Below are 13,622 nucleotides of genomic sequence, written 5' to 3' on the forward strand. Positions count from 1 at the left end.
AGATAGTATACTTTCTCTCCAAGGATTCGAAGGAGGCGTTTGAACTGGCTGCTCGCTCGCCTTCTTCTTGTTTCTTGTCTTGAATCCTTTCGTAAACCGCGTGCGGCTTTAGCGTAAATTTTTACTATGGTTCGAGCGGAAGTTACGAAAGTTCCTTTCAAGTTTTACGCCCGGAGCGTAAACTCTCGTTTAGAGAAATGCACGTAACAAGAATACCCCTTTATACTTTGTAAAAGGGGTAGGAGACAAGGGCACATATGTGTTTCCGAAATGTTTATTCCCCGGCGTCGTTTTACTTCCTCTGACCTCTTCATGCTGAAAAAGAGTAGCTCTATATATATATATATATATATATATATAGTATATATATAATTCGTAATACATATATATATATATATATATACATAGATATCCGTACACGTTTAGCAAGAGTCTACAAGTATGTACATACGTACGGAACGTGTGTTTTTCAAGATTATCCTGTGTACTAGGCAAAGTGCATTTGGGATAAACGCGAAACCGCGAAAGAGGAGAAAGAGGATGGGTGAAAACTTTTGGCTATTATCCTCGAACATATACGGCGTATTACCGTGGCTCTTTATTCGAAGTTTGTATATCCACTCACATGACGTAATCCAAAGAAAATAAATAAAAATAAACAAAATTCAATTTCTAAAGAAAGAATTATTTAAAAAAATTATATCATATTTATATTCATTATATAAATATATATTTAATATATATATATCATGTTATTATAAATTTCTCTGTTAGAAATTAATTACTTTTTTTAACGACGACTTCCATCTAAAAATGAGTTAATTCTAAAATCTTCGTTGAAGCGTGAAAAGTATGAAATTAGAAATACCGATAATCCGATAATTACAGTTAACAGAGAAATGATATTGCGTTTGTCACTTTGCGTACAAGTTTGAGAGAAGTATGTATATTATAAATTAATGAACTCGAAATGTGGCCAAGCAAGTCGCAATAAGCGTATAACAATAATCATAAATGTCGACGGTTGGTCCTTATGAGAAGGATAATATGCTAGCATAATAAATAAGCAATCGGTGGAGAAGCGTAGAGAGACAGGGATTCTGCAGCGATGCATCCAGTAGCAATTACACAGGCTCGACAAAGTGCACGACATTAATCAAAGGAATCCAACCGTGGCTACACCTGTACGGATTGGCCGATCATCCAGACCGGACGTGCCGACAACTACCAAGAAGAAGAAGAAGAAGAAGAAGAAGAAGAAACAGAAAGAAAATAAAAGTCTTGGCGCTGGTTGCGTCGCAAGATGTATCGAAACGACGCCAGACGTAAAATGAAAAAAGACCGTTTCAAGAGATGCACCATGAGACTAACGAAGTTACATCGAGCGTAATATCAGCGCGGATGAAAGCATAAATCTAAATCGTTCACCGTTGGCCATGGCCAAAGGCAGAAGCTTTCGCGAACATTACTCTTCACCGATCGTCTAATAGCAGATTAGGAAGAATAATTATTCTTCGAGATTAGAGATGACAAACTCGTTTCGTTTTAGAATTTTTATATTTCTTCAGAAAGCTCGGTAGAGATTTTAATTAAATTATTACCCTGTAAAATATACGTAATATCGCGTATTACGATCGATGGTTAATTCAGTATATCATTTTAGTTTTCTTATATTGCATTCGTTCGAAACGTTTCTATCTATTGAGTGTGTTCGATTAATATAAACGTAAACTGAGAAACGAAACTTATTATGCTCGAGAAGTGGAAAAGCGTTATTAATGAATGTTAATGTAATTCTAATGATGAAAGGGGGGGATAACAATGCGAGATTTTAGTTGGGAGAAGCTACCGACCTGTATACACTGTCCTCTCGAAGTTTTAAGAAGAGATACCGAAAAGGTCGAATCGTGCTTACCCTTACATTTGAACTTGTCGTCCCGCATCGAATCGATCTTCCGCTTCTGCGTCCTCTTCGGAAATTCACATTTTGCACCGGACGTCTCGATTGGATGTGCGTGAAGATAGACACTCAACCATCTCAAGTTGCAATCGCAGATGAAAGGATTTTTTGCTAGATGCCTACGAAAGAAACCCCATTTATATTTTTCTCATTCATTTCTTAACCATCGTTATTTGAATAGATACTTCAATTGAAAGATTAAATAATTAATAATTAAGATAAACGTTAGATACAAACAGTGTTTTGATACTCCGCAGATTTGAGAAGGTTCCGTTCGCCAATGACTTGATGTTATTGTCGTACAAAGAAAGTAACGTGAGGTTGTAAAGATCTCGGAAAAGGTCAGTCCTTATGCAAGAAATTTCATTAGCGTTTAGCAAACTGGAAACAGAAAATATATTGTTTCGTTAATAATTTAATGCTGTTGCAATTATTTCATTGAACAATTAATAACCACGATGCCTAGTTAAAAATCATTAAACGTAATACAATCACTCACAGTAATTGCAAATTGGAAAGTCCTTGAAAGAGACCACCTGGAAGGTCACTGATTTTATTTCCGTAGAGAACTCTGAAATATGTAAATTTCGTGTTATACGTGTTAACTTATATTATTATCGAGTACCATAATACATATGATATATAAAACTTCGAAAACTTACAGAGATTCGAGTGACTTTAATCCGTGGAAAGCATCTGAGGCTACTTTTTGAATTTGATTATTGCTGAGATCGCTAGAAAAACAGAAATAAAACAGATGAAAGAAGATGTTAAACAAATTTGCGTGATTTATTCAAATGTGAATAAGCAGATTAATCAGGAATAGTTCTATACTCACATTCTACGTAATTTTCTATAAGGTGAAAAGGCCTTAGGTGGGATCTCCGTGATACCATTTTGTTCCAATCGTCTGAAAAACGACCAATGAACATTTTAGGAGACGAAGGAACAACAACAGTAATAAGAGATGAAAAAGAAATAAATAATAATTGAATCATTCTTCATTTAAACTACCGTTCCATATTATTCCATCGATCTCGATTGGTTGCCGAGAATTATTAGGAGCAAAAAAAAAAAAGAAGAAAATACAGATTTTTCGCACCGCTCCAGGTAAATTGGCACCACGTCTGGCATCGCACGTTCGCCGAATTCGATTTTCCTATTTTATCCGATAGCGGGTGTGGCGCACCCGGGAATAGGGTTTCTGTATATTTTTTTTTCTTTTTTCTGGCAAATTTCAAATCAAATTTTTTCTTTCTTTCGTTCCAATTTGTGGGATATAAAGCGCATCATCCTTTTGATACTTTATCCACGAAGAAAAAGAAATGTATAAATAAATGGATAAATGGATAGAAAAGAAAAAAAAATAGAAAGAAAAATCGATTACGCGAGACAGAGAAGTTTCGGAGCTCGTTGTTATGTTGAGTCAGAACGGGGTAAAGGTTTTTTTACTAACAATTCCGTGGTGTCCTCGGGAAGATGGGTCGGTACTTTCGTCAAGGAATTCTCCCGGCAATCGACGATTCCGTTTGCGCATTTGCAGGGATGCGGGCATTGCGGTTCCGCGCTGCATTCCGAGCCCGCTCGTTCTACCAAGCCAGAGCATTTGAACTCGTGTTCCTGCAACCAACAAAAAAGAAATAGAAAAAGGATCGCAATGTTTGAGCAAAAAAAAAGAATATAATATCCACCTCCTCCTCTAACAAAAATAAAGAAAGGAATGAGAAATACGGAAAGTTAAGCACACGTTCCGTTTCGCAATAGAAACTATTTTAGACTTTTCCAATTTTTTGTTGGTTTTTCCTTTTTTTTTCTTTTTACGGAAGAAAAGCAAAAACTTGCTTATTTTTAGATAAATTTTTTTTATCTTACAAGATATCTTCCGATTTATTCGTACCTGTAGGTCAATCAGACTTCGTTCCTTCAAATGAACCGGAGACGAGCAACGTGTGTGCTGTCCGAGACGAGAATATACTCTCAAATGTCGAGAAAGCCAAGCCAAGTGACAGTCGCATGCGAAAGCATTATCGGCTAACTTGAGGGTCCGTAAATGGGGCAAACCGGATAACATCTCTTTTCCTAGCGTCGTTAGTTTGTTGTTGTTTAACATTCTGCGAAGAAAAATAGTAAACTTCGTTTTATCTTCCAATACTATTTATCTCAAGTACGAACAAAATAGTTCGTACTCGAGTTATAGCCATTTTACTTTAAAAACTTACAAAATTTCGAGTTCCTTCAACTCTCTTATCGAGTATTCGTCGATGCACGTCAGCACGTTGTTATCCAATAAACTGTTAAAAGTCGATAAGAAAAAAAAAAAGGAATTATAATATGATCTTGAAAAGTGAGAACCTAGGAGTACGCGCGCGATGCACAAAGTTAACGGAAAAGGATGGAATTTCAAATAGAGGAGGATTCGAAACAGTTTAACTATCAAGTTTGTTCAGGGATGCCTGCCTGGTGTTGCACCGCGGAGCATTCAAGCAACTCTTGGACTTCCTGGAGTGAACTAGTTGGACGGTAAACGATGCAGAGTATTACCGAACGTTAATTGAAATCACTAGAGGGACGGTTACACGACTTTTCGATTATACGCTAAGAGAAACGGGAAGAGGAGCGAGCTTAGAACATTGAATGAAGATGAGGAAAGGGAAAAGAAGAAAAAGAGAGAAAGATAGAGAAAGAGAGAGAGGGAGAGTGAAAGAATAGGAAATCCTTGGAAAATATATACTTACAGCTGCTTGAGAGCAGATACACCTCTCAACGTCTTTGGTCCTATCGTGGCTATCTGGTTGTGACTTAGATCTCTGCAACACGGAAGATACAACAATTGTTTCCTTTTAGTCAATGATTCGAAAGGTTCATTTCTCGATTAACGTCAAAATGATCAAATACATACACACATACACACACACACATACACAAACATCCATATTCTCTTCGCCTCTTTCTTTCTTGGCTAACTGCAATCTAGAAAATCGTAATCTCCTCTTTTAGTTGTAACGGAATGTGGTTTCATGATTAATTTCATTGATATCTTCCTTCTCTTGAAGTCAGATGCACCGTCTTCCTTATTCAATGATATCGGTACTATCCTTTTTTGACGTCAAGAACATCGTAATTATCGTATGACTTTTAGTCTATAACAAGCGCGTTAGTGACATCTTAAGAAGGATTTTAGACGAGTTAAGTCGAAAAGGTAGACGAATCGATTTGCATCGAGTCCTGGGAATTGTAAGGCGAACCGGTAAGAAGCAATTACAAGAGAAGGCACATCCTTTGCTCGTCCATCATCCAGTGATCTCGATACCGCTTCTCTCTCTCTCTCTCTCTCGCACTTTCTAAAGATGGAGAGAGCCTGTTTCAAAGTCACCACATGGTATCCCACGGTGGTTCGTTCGTTTGAAGCAATAAGAAGAAAAAGAAGAACCGACCTCGTACCTACTACGAACTTGCTTCGTTGAATCTTTCTCTTTCTCTCTCTCTCTCTCTCTCTCTTTCATACGTCGACCTTTCCAAGTTTTTTTCCCTCGACGGACACACGACCGTAACACGTTGAGTTCCGATGGGTAAAGAACACCGGCTCGTTCCACTTCCGAGCTCAGTTAGTCGCGAGTTCGTCCTACATTTCCGATAAATTATTCAGAGCATCGAATGCTGGCCTAGTAGTCGCGCGACTTCCACTATCGTGGTGTTTCCTCTTCCTTCTTTTTTACTTTTTCTTTCTCTTTCTTTTTCTTTCTCTCTCTCTCTCTCTCTCTTTGAGAAAGGTCTAGTTAGTTTCAAAAGAAACTCTATTTAATTTCTTTCCAATAGCACACGTCAAAAGTTTTTGCTTCTTAGGATAATCCCAAAGGAATCTACCTATTGATTTATTAAATTAATAAAAATAATATTTGATCTTAAATGAAAAAAAATTATGTTAAGTATACGATTATCATTTCGTTATGCTATTTCTTCGAAGAGGAAATCAGCTTGGGTACCTAAGGCGTAACGAAACGTTTGAAGACGATAAAAGACAGGGAAAGAGGAAACGTAATCACGATAAGAAGAGAGCAAGAAGGGTAAAATGGCTTGCTGCGAGGACGGATGTACGAAGGAGTTAAAGTTACCACTAATGAGCTTGGCTATGTACGTGCAAAGCTCTCTTCTCTTCTCTTCTCTTGCTAGTTCTTCTCGTGGCCGGTTATATACTCGACTTTCGTCGTCATCGTCCTCCATCGTCGTATTCCTTGTACTTGTGTTTGTTAGTTTTCTTTATAGGTACATACAAACACACACACAAGCACATACACATTCACGTTATGTATAAGAACGAATGAGTTTTTCTTTCTCAACCACTTCGAAGCTTTTTCACGGGTGGCCGGCTTCACGAATTGCACGAGTCCGTTTTCAAATGAACGGGAGCTTTCAGATAGTATCTCGGATGGCTGTTAAGCATCTTTTATCCGCGAGAAATACGAGGGTTACCTTGCGAGTGAATGCGAGATAGAGTCAGCATCCCTAATGGTTCATTTCTTCGTTAAACTTTATTCGTCGGATACCTATTTTTTCTTCTTTTATTTTTTTTTAAGCTTCCAATTGCGCACTATCGTCACATTATTTTCCTCGTATTCAAAATTCTAATCATCCTTTTCATACCAATTTAACAATATTCGACTATGGATTTATAACAGTTATCGAAAGTTGATGTTAACCGAGCTTACAATAGAGATTAATCTCCCCTAACTTTCACCAAGAATACGATGAATCATTCGGTAAGAAGAGCGCGAAGAGTTCGTTTAACAAAACGAGTAGGGAAGATGAGTATTTTTTAAAGCTCATCGCGGAATCGAATATCTTCAGGCAAGTCTCAAGCGCTGTTAAACCAACTCTCTCTCTCTCTCTCTCTCTCTCTCTCCTGGAAGAGAAAGAAAAAAGTGAAAAAAGAGAAACAAGAAAGAGAGAAAGAGAGAGAAAGAGAGAGAAAGCTTCGGAATCTCTTCTCGAGGCACGAGTTAAGCAGACATTTGTGATGATAGGTTAGGGGTCTTGGAGCACGGTTCAGCATTGACCATCCATTGGCTCGGGGAACTCGCAATCTGTAATTATGTTTGCCACAGACTACGAGAGTGGCTCAGAAAAAGACAGACAGACAGACAGACAGAAAAAGAAGGAGAGAGAAAGAGAGAGAGAGAAAAGATGAGGAGGGACGCTTGAGACTGAATAGAAAGAGAGAGATAGTGATAGAAAGAAAGAGAAAGAGAAAGAGAAAGAGAGAGAGAGGAATGTTATGAGCTGGACAACGCGAACATAAGGCGAGTCTGGGAGATTGAACTTCCAGCTCGCGAACCGAGCCAATCCAGAAAGCAATTACCGAATTTCGACGTGGCCGCGCCTCTACCGTTTACCACTCACAAAGGACCTTCTGGACCGTCTCATCTCTAGCGAAAGGCGAGTACGAGACTAGGTCTCTCTCTTTCTCTCTCTCTTTCTCTCGACAACTTCAATTTCAAATGGTCTTGCCAAACTGGCTGCTCCCACAGCGTTTGCCGCCTCCATTGGTACTCACTGGACTAGGGCGATAAGCACGGGATAAAACGAATCTCGAAGAGGACGCGAAATGCGAGATCCGAATTCTCAACGCGACGCTTGTTTCTCCTTTAAGCTTACCACCCTCTTCTATTTCCTCCCTACTACTACCTCAGTTCACCTCTCATCACCCAAAGCTCTACTATTTTCTTTCTTTCTTTCTTTCTTTCTTTCCCTCTTCTTCTTCTTCTTCTATTTTTCTCTTTTGCTCTTTTCATGGGATCGATCCTTCCTTTTAAAGACGTTCGAAATGAAAGAGAAAAAGATAAAAAGGCAAGGAAAATGAGAAGTTCCAGTCGTGCGTACTCCGATATTTAGACTTCTAACTTTGCTCTTCTTGCCTTGGAAGAATAAACGAAGAGCTTCGAGAATTCAACGGCATAGAAAACACAGAATATACTGGAAAGATGGAACGGGCAAAGAGAAATACACGCTCGGCTTCTCGTTATCGGAGAGAAATGAAGAAAGATGATGAAAAAAACGAGAAGCATGGAAGAACGAAGAGACGAAAATTCTTGGACTTTGGTGAAATTCAAGAGACTTGTAACTTGGGTAGTCATGTGAAAATATGAAAGAGAGACAGAAAGAGAGAGAGAAAAAAATGGTTAGAGAATGACACGATGGATTTGTTGGCTTCATGGGTGGTAGAAAAATTTGAGAAACGTCCCACGATACGATATCGAGAGCATTAAGCGCGAAGGACAGCTCTTATCGGCGACGTTCGACGAACGTGAAATATCGCGGCTCGTTTGATGCCAAGCTTACACGGAGTGTCTGCTACGCGTATGTACGAAACGCGAGTCGTGTTTTTAGATAACAAGAATGACGCGATCTCCCCTTCTCCACCCCTTCCCCAACCCCCGATGCTCGTAAAAATAAAACGCCTTTTTTTTTCTTTCCGCCTTTCCCATCTCTTTTTCTTTTTCAATCTCTTCAAAGTGTTCAAGGATTGTTTTACCTCCTCCTCTGTCTGTTCTTGAAATCAAACGATTGAAAGAGACGACTTTGTTGAACGAATATCGACGAATGTCGCGACTGGTATTATTATTATTATTCGAGATTATTTCAAACCCTTATCAGGTATAGATTTTCGTATGTGAAAATTGAGAGATAAATTTTGGATTAAGATCGAGCCTGTAAATGAGATATTTTCATTTTGTTATAAATATGCACGATAAGAAAGATAATTGTTTTAATTGGATCGCGTTATGAATTAATCAAATCTAATGTGAATTTGTTTAATTCTTCATTGTCTGCTTTTTTGAGTTTCATTTATCATTGCGATATCAAGGAAATGCTTGGTATATTAATGAATTTTAAATTTATATGAACTAATATTGGTACAATGAATTATTTAGATGACAGTACACGTGTTTCATCAACAGTTGACAGACGCAATAATTCAATTTTGTAAAACGCTTGTGTCCGTATATGTCATAACATTAAATTAATTGTCGGAAATAATTCGTAATCTATAATCTACTTTCCGTTGTAAATTTTTCAAGTTTAATTTTGATATACACGCTGCCTCGTGAATTATTTGCAATCCCTTTTTCGAATCATCCTTTAAATTACCCTTTACGAATGAAACGCGGATAAAGGAAGGAAATGTTATTACCTCGTAAATACGAGCTTGTATATTCTCATTGGTCCTCCTCCTCTTTCTATCGCGTTTGTAGCGACGAGAGAGCGAGTGATACTAATCGGAGGAGGCGCGTCCACAGCCCTTCCCCATTGTGTCAAACCATTTATTACCTCTTCTCCGAGTAGGTACTCTCGGTCTTCTTTACCATCTTCGAATAACTTTCTCCGTTTGCGTTGCGATGGGTTAATCATACGTTTCGTTTCTCGTCATACGACCCACGCTCTCCTTTCTTAAACTCGTGAAATTTATTTTCGATTGAACTCGCAAAATTAAATACGAATCTAACGATTAAAGATCGGATAATACTTATTCATAAGACCTTTCAATTTTATCCCTTGACTTTTTTCTTCTTCTCTCTTGGAAAAATAACGAAAAAAAAATTGTCAAGATCAATCTCAGAAAAATCTTAATCCACGAAGTTATATACGGATAAGAAATCAAGAAAATCACGAAATTACGAGTAAGATTTTCGTTGGCATTCGATTTTATTCGAGGAAGGGAACGACTAGAAGGGAGATGGATGTGTACCGTCGACTTTAGCTGCTTATCCACCAGCAGATGAGAGATTATCGGGGCCATCCTGTACGGCCGTGAGAACTCGCCGTAAGGTCGCAACGTGATACGTTCTTTTGTAAGGTGCCTGATCCGGTCTTATCGTCGGAAACTGTGGAGTTCCGTTTAAGAAAGAAGAAGAAAGAAAGAAAGAAAGAAAGAAAGAAAGAAAGAATGAAAGAAAGAGAGAGAGAGAGAGTAAGAAAGAGAAGAAGAAGTAGAAGAAGAAGGAAAAGACCGAGACGGTAAGTTTCGAGACCCGTCCGTCTTGGCCACTTTGCGAGATGATAGATGGACCACCAACTTCACCTTCCTTCTCTTCTCTTCTTCCCTCTTACTTCCATGTCCAACGGTCATCTTTTTTTTTCTCTGCTCCTTCATCATCTTCTTCACCTTTCTACCTACTCTAGCTCGTGCCGTCCCCCCTCGATACTCTCTCTCTCTCTCTATATCCTCGTCCAAGAAGAAAAAGGGGGCCACAAACTCGTGTGCTTTTTCGACTTCTCAAGTGGCAGCTCGTAGGGATTCGAGCACTGTGCCTGCGGAAACGATCTCGATAAAGTCCCGATCCTCTTCGGCTGACCGCTTCGTATTTTTTCTTTGTGTGTGTGTGTGTGTATGTCTCTCCCTCTTTCTCTCTCGTTTTATTTCTAGTTCGAGAACGGTCAGTAGCGGAGATCGATTAAAATTCAGGTTCGAAAAGTATGCGGCCGTTGTGGAGGTTTACTACGAGAGAAAAGCACCTAGATGAGAGAGAAGGAAGTAAAAAAAAATAAAAAAAAAAAGCAAGAAAGAGAGTAAGAAAGAGAGAAAGAAAATGTAAGGGAGACTGCATCGGTGTAATCGGAAGATCGGTATTTTTATCTTCCGCGCTCGTTTCTCTCGCGTTTAGATAGGAGAAATGCGGCCCACGTGTTGTGCGAGCGAGCTTCCTGCCTTCTGACTTACGCTCAACTGAGTGAAAATGGAAAAAGAAATAAGTAGAAGAAGTCGGGCTGCCTCCTCCTCTTCCTCCACCTCCTCCTCCTCCTCCTCCTCTTGACTGCATCCAACCATCTCTACGAATGATCTTATTTTATTTTATTTTCTATAGAGTAGTAGTAGTCGTCGTTCTACCAGAAGTTGTTCGAAACTCCAAAGGATTTCATTAATATCACAGCCTGCATTGCGTGTTCATTCCGATAACAAGGAAACTCCACGTGTTACCTGATTAACGAGCTCCTTTGCAATATATGAATGAAATATGTTCCTGGTTAACGTGTTTGCTATAACGAGAGACGATGACAATAAACTATCTCTTGAAAATTCAACAACTATCTCTTTCGTATTTGTATTTCCTTCAAACTCGTTCTTATCGCGTTCCAATTTAGAGTTGGATTATTAATTAAATCAATTTAATAAGCGAACTTATCTCATGTTTCCTACTGTTACAATAATTGTTTTTGTTCATTTTAATTTTGAATGAAACATTTTCTTTATTATTTTATGTCTTTATATGCGACCAATGAGATAATATTTTAATGAATAAGATTAATTAAAAGAAATTAAGATTGTTGATAAAAAAAAAAGAAAAAGAAAAAGAAAACAACGTGTAGAAAACAAAAAAGTATTAAGGGATTAAAGCCGTCGAACGAGGGAGATCGGCTTTAAAGAATTAAACATGGAAAAGGGGAAAAAGTCGCGAGTCGCATACGTATATACACATACGTACTGTACTGTCTCTATGCCGTATGCAATTCGATCGAAAGGGGAGCTTGCAAGTTACGACTAACTCAAGCTTTTTCAACGAGTGAAAGAATGTAGGCCGTGGATCGTCTGTAAAGTTTATGCGCCTGAGTCTGCACGTTAGCAGAGAGTGGGAACGTGCTTGACAAAAGCAATGTGGATTATAAAACGAGAGCGTAATAATAAAAAAGAAGAAAAAAAAAGAAAAACGCGGAAGGTGGAAAAAAAGGAAAGAGAGAGAAAGAGAAAGAGAAAGAGAAAGAGAGAGAGAGAGAGCATGAACGATCTCTCGCATATAATAATTATTCTCCCGAGACTCTTTTTTTCCCACGCTGGTTCCTTTGTTCCTCATGTTTGGCAAAAGTTCTCTCATGGGAGAAGCTTTTTTCGGAAAAGCTTACTTCCTTCATCTCCCCCTTGCTTCCTCTTCATCGCTCGTCCGTCTGCCGGTTTTTCATCGGTTCCATCGAAAAGTCTCAACATTTCTTTATTTTTTTTTTTAATTTTCTCCGTTATTTGATTCTTCTCTCTTATCTTTTACAACTTTCTACAAAAGTCTGGCTTTTCGAATTATTCCCGTTATCGTTATTGTTATCATTTATTACTCGTCAATTTACAATTATTATTATTATTATTATTATTATTACTGTCATCATCATCATCTTGATTATATTATTATAAAAGAACTTTCTATATTATTTTCTGTTTTATGAAAAAAGATATTAAGTTACGAAAATTCTTTCTCTCGTACGTTTGCCTCGAGATACGATATAAAAGAAATACGAAGAGAAAAAAGTTGATAGGACGGTAAAAATTTCACCTTCTCCTTTTAAAAGGTTAACCGAGAAGACACACACAAAGATTAAGATGATAGTAAAATTTTATACGATGGTACTTACAGCCGCTTAAGGTTCATCATATTACTGAAGAGGAGATCCGGGAGATGACGAATTTGATTGTTATTGAGCCGCAGTTTTTCCACGCCGACCAGATCTTGAAAAGCCCCTCTTTGAATAGTATGGATTTGATTGTTCGATAATAACCTGTCAAAGAAAAAAGAAAAATCGTCGAAGAATAAAATGCTTAAACGAAGATTAGGCAATGTCGTTTTATATAAACGCGATATAATATCATTTTTACAAATTCTTCGATAATATTTCATGCACGCGATAACAATCCTTTTTTTATTCGCGTAATAAATTTTTTTCACAATTTCGTAGATGTACCCAAGATAATCGGATCGTATTTTTTAAATGAAACTCGCGGAAGAGGATCGACGTTATGCAAGTAATTCTTCCTCCCCCCATCCCCCCACACCCCTTCTAATTCCCGTTTATGAAGCCGCACAAATGCATTGCCATCATCGCGGTCGTTAGCAAACTCCGTAATACATGCTCGAGGAAGTTCTCGACACTGAATATTCATAGTACTGCGGTTTCGTGGCGAGAGGTGAGCCGACTTAACTTCTATCTCTCTCTCTTTCTCTCTCTCTCTCTCTCTCTCTCTTTATTTTTTTATCACACTCTCCTCTCGCCTTTAAAACTTCATCACGGTGATAACGTAAAGAAGGCCTATGTAAAGGTATTACTTACAAAACGTGAAGCGTAGCCATGTCCTCGAAGTCCGTTTTAAATATAACCGAAATATTATTCCCTTGAAGATCTCTGAAACAAAGAGAAAAAACAAATGATTAGAATTTGTTCATTAAATTATTCAAATTTGATTAAATGCATTAAAAATGATCAGATTTCGGAATGGTTAGATTGTTCCCCTTTAATTTGGCAAAAGGTAGAACTAACCTATCCCAAAGAGACTTGTCGCCGCAGTATGTTCCGGGAATTTATATGGGTCAGTAGATACCCATATACGGGCGATACAGGTCTTTTTTTTTACGGCAAGGTTAACATCTTTGAGGTCTATCCCAAGAATTTCTATAGGTTCACAGATTGGTATCGAAAAAAGTGGGATCAAAGAAGATAGGGGTTATTGAACTGTGAGTGTTTATTCGACAAAAAATTCGACGATCTTTTTCTATATAGCGATGATCTTCAGTATAAAAATTCAAATTAAAAAGAAAAGAAAAAAAATAAATACGCGATTTACACGAGTGCTTTTTTTTTAATAAATAAAGAAAAACGAAGAAGGGTCAGTGAAAAAGGAAAGTTATGA

General features: G+C 38.0%; 1 protein-coding gene across 2 annotated transcripts in view; it reads right to left on the minus strand.

Moving 5' to 3' along the window:
• LOC122516675 (protein slit) overlaps positions 1 to 13,622 on the minus strand; it is a 328,162-nt gene that overhangs the window by 8,159 nt on the left and 306,381 nt on the right. The window contains exons 2-12 of one of the 2 annotated variants that reach the window (XM_043634673.1): positions 13,046 to 13,117; positions 12,353 to 12,496; positions 4,696 to 4,767; positions 4,180 to 4,251; positions 3,858 to 4,071; positions 3,417 to 3,580; positions 2,799 to 2,870; positions 2,623 to 2,694; positions 2,460 to 2,531; positions 2,198 to 2,341; positions 1,922 to 2,079 (exon numbers count right to left, since the gene is read on the minus strand). In XM_043634673.1, the coding sequence (XP_043490608.1) occupies positions 1,922 to 2,079; positions 2,198 to 2,341; positions 2,460 to 2,531; positions 2,623 to 2,694; positions 2,799 to 2,870; positions 3,417 to 3,580; positions 3,858 to 4,071; positions 4,180 to 4,251; positions 4,696 to 4,767; positions 12,353 to 12,496; positions 13,046 to 13,117 (1,256 nt within the window). Of the gene's footprint in view, positions 1 to 1,915; positions 2,080 to 2,197; positions 2,342 to 2,459; positions 2,532 to 2,622; positions 2,695 to 2,798; positions 2,871 to 3,416; positions 3,581 to 3,857; positions 4,072 to 4,179; positions 4,252 to 4,695; positions 4,768 to 12,352; positions 12,497 to 13,045; positions 13,118 to 13,622 lie in introns of both variants that reach the window. The other variant, XM_043634672.1, reaches the window with a different exon arrangement.

This window comes from Polistes fuscatus, unplaced genomic scaffold, assembly GCF_010416935.1.
Source record: "Polistes fuscatus isolate 324 unplaced genomic scaffold, CU_Pfus_HIC Scaffold2, whole genome shotgun sequence".
In the NCBI taxonomy this organism is placed as follows: Eukaryota; Metazoa; Arthropoda; class Insecta; order Hymenoptera; family Vespidae; genus Polistes; species Polistes fuscatus.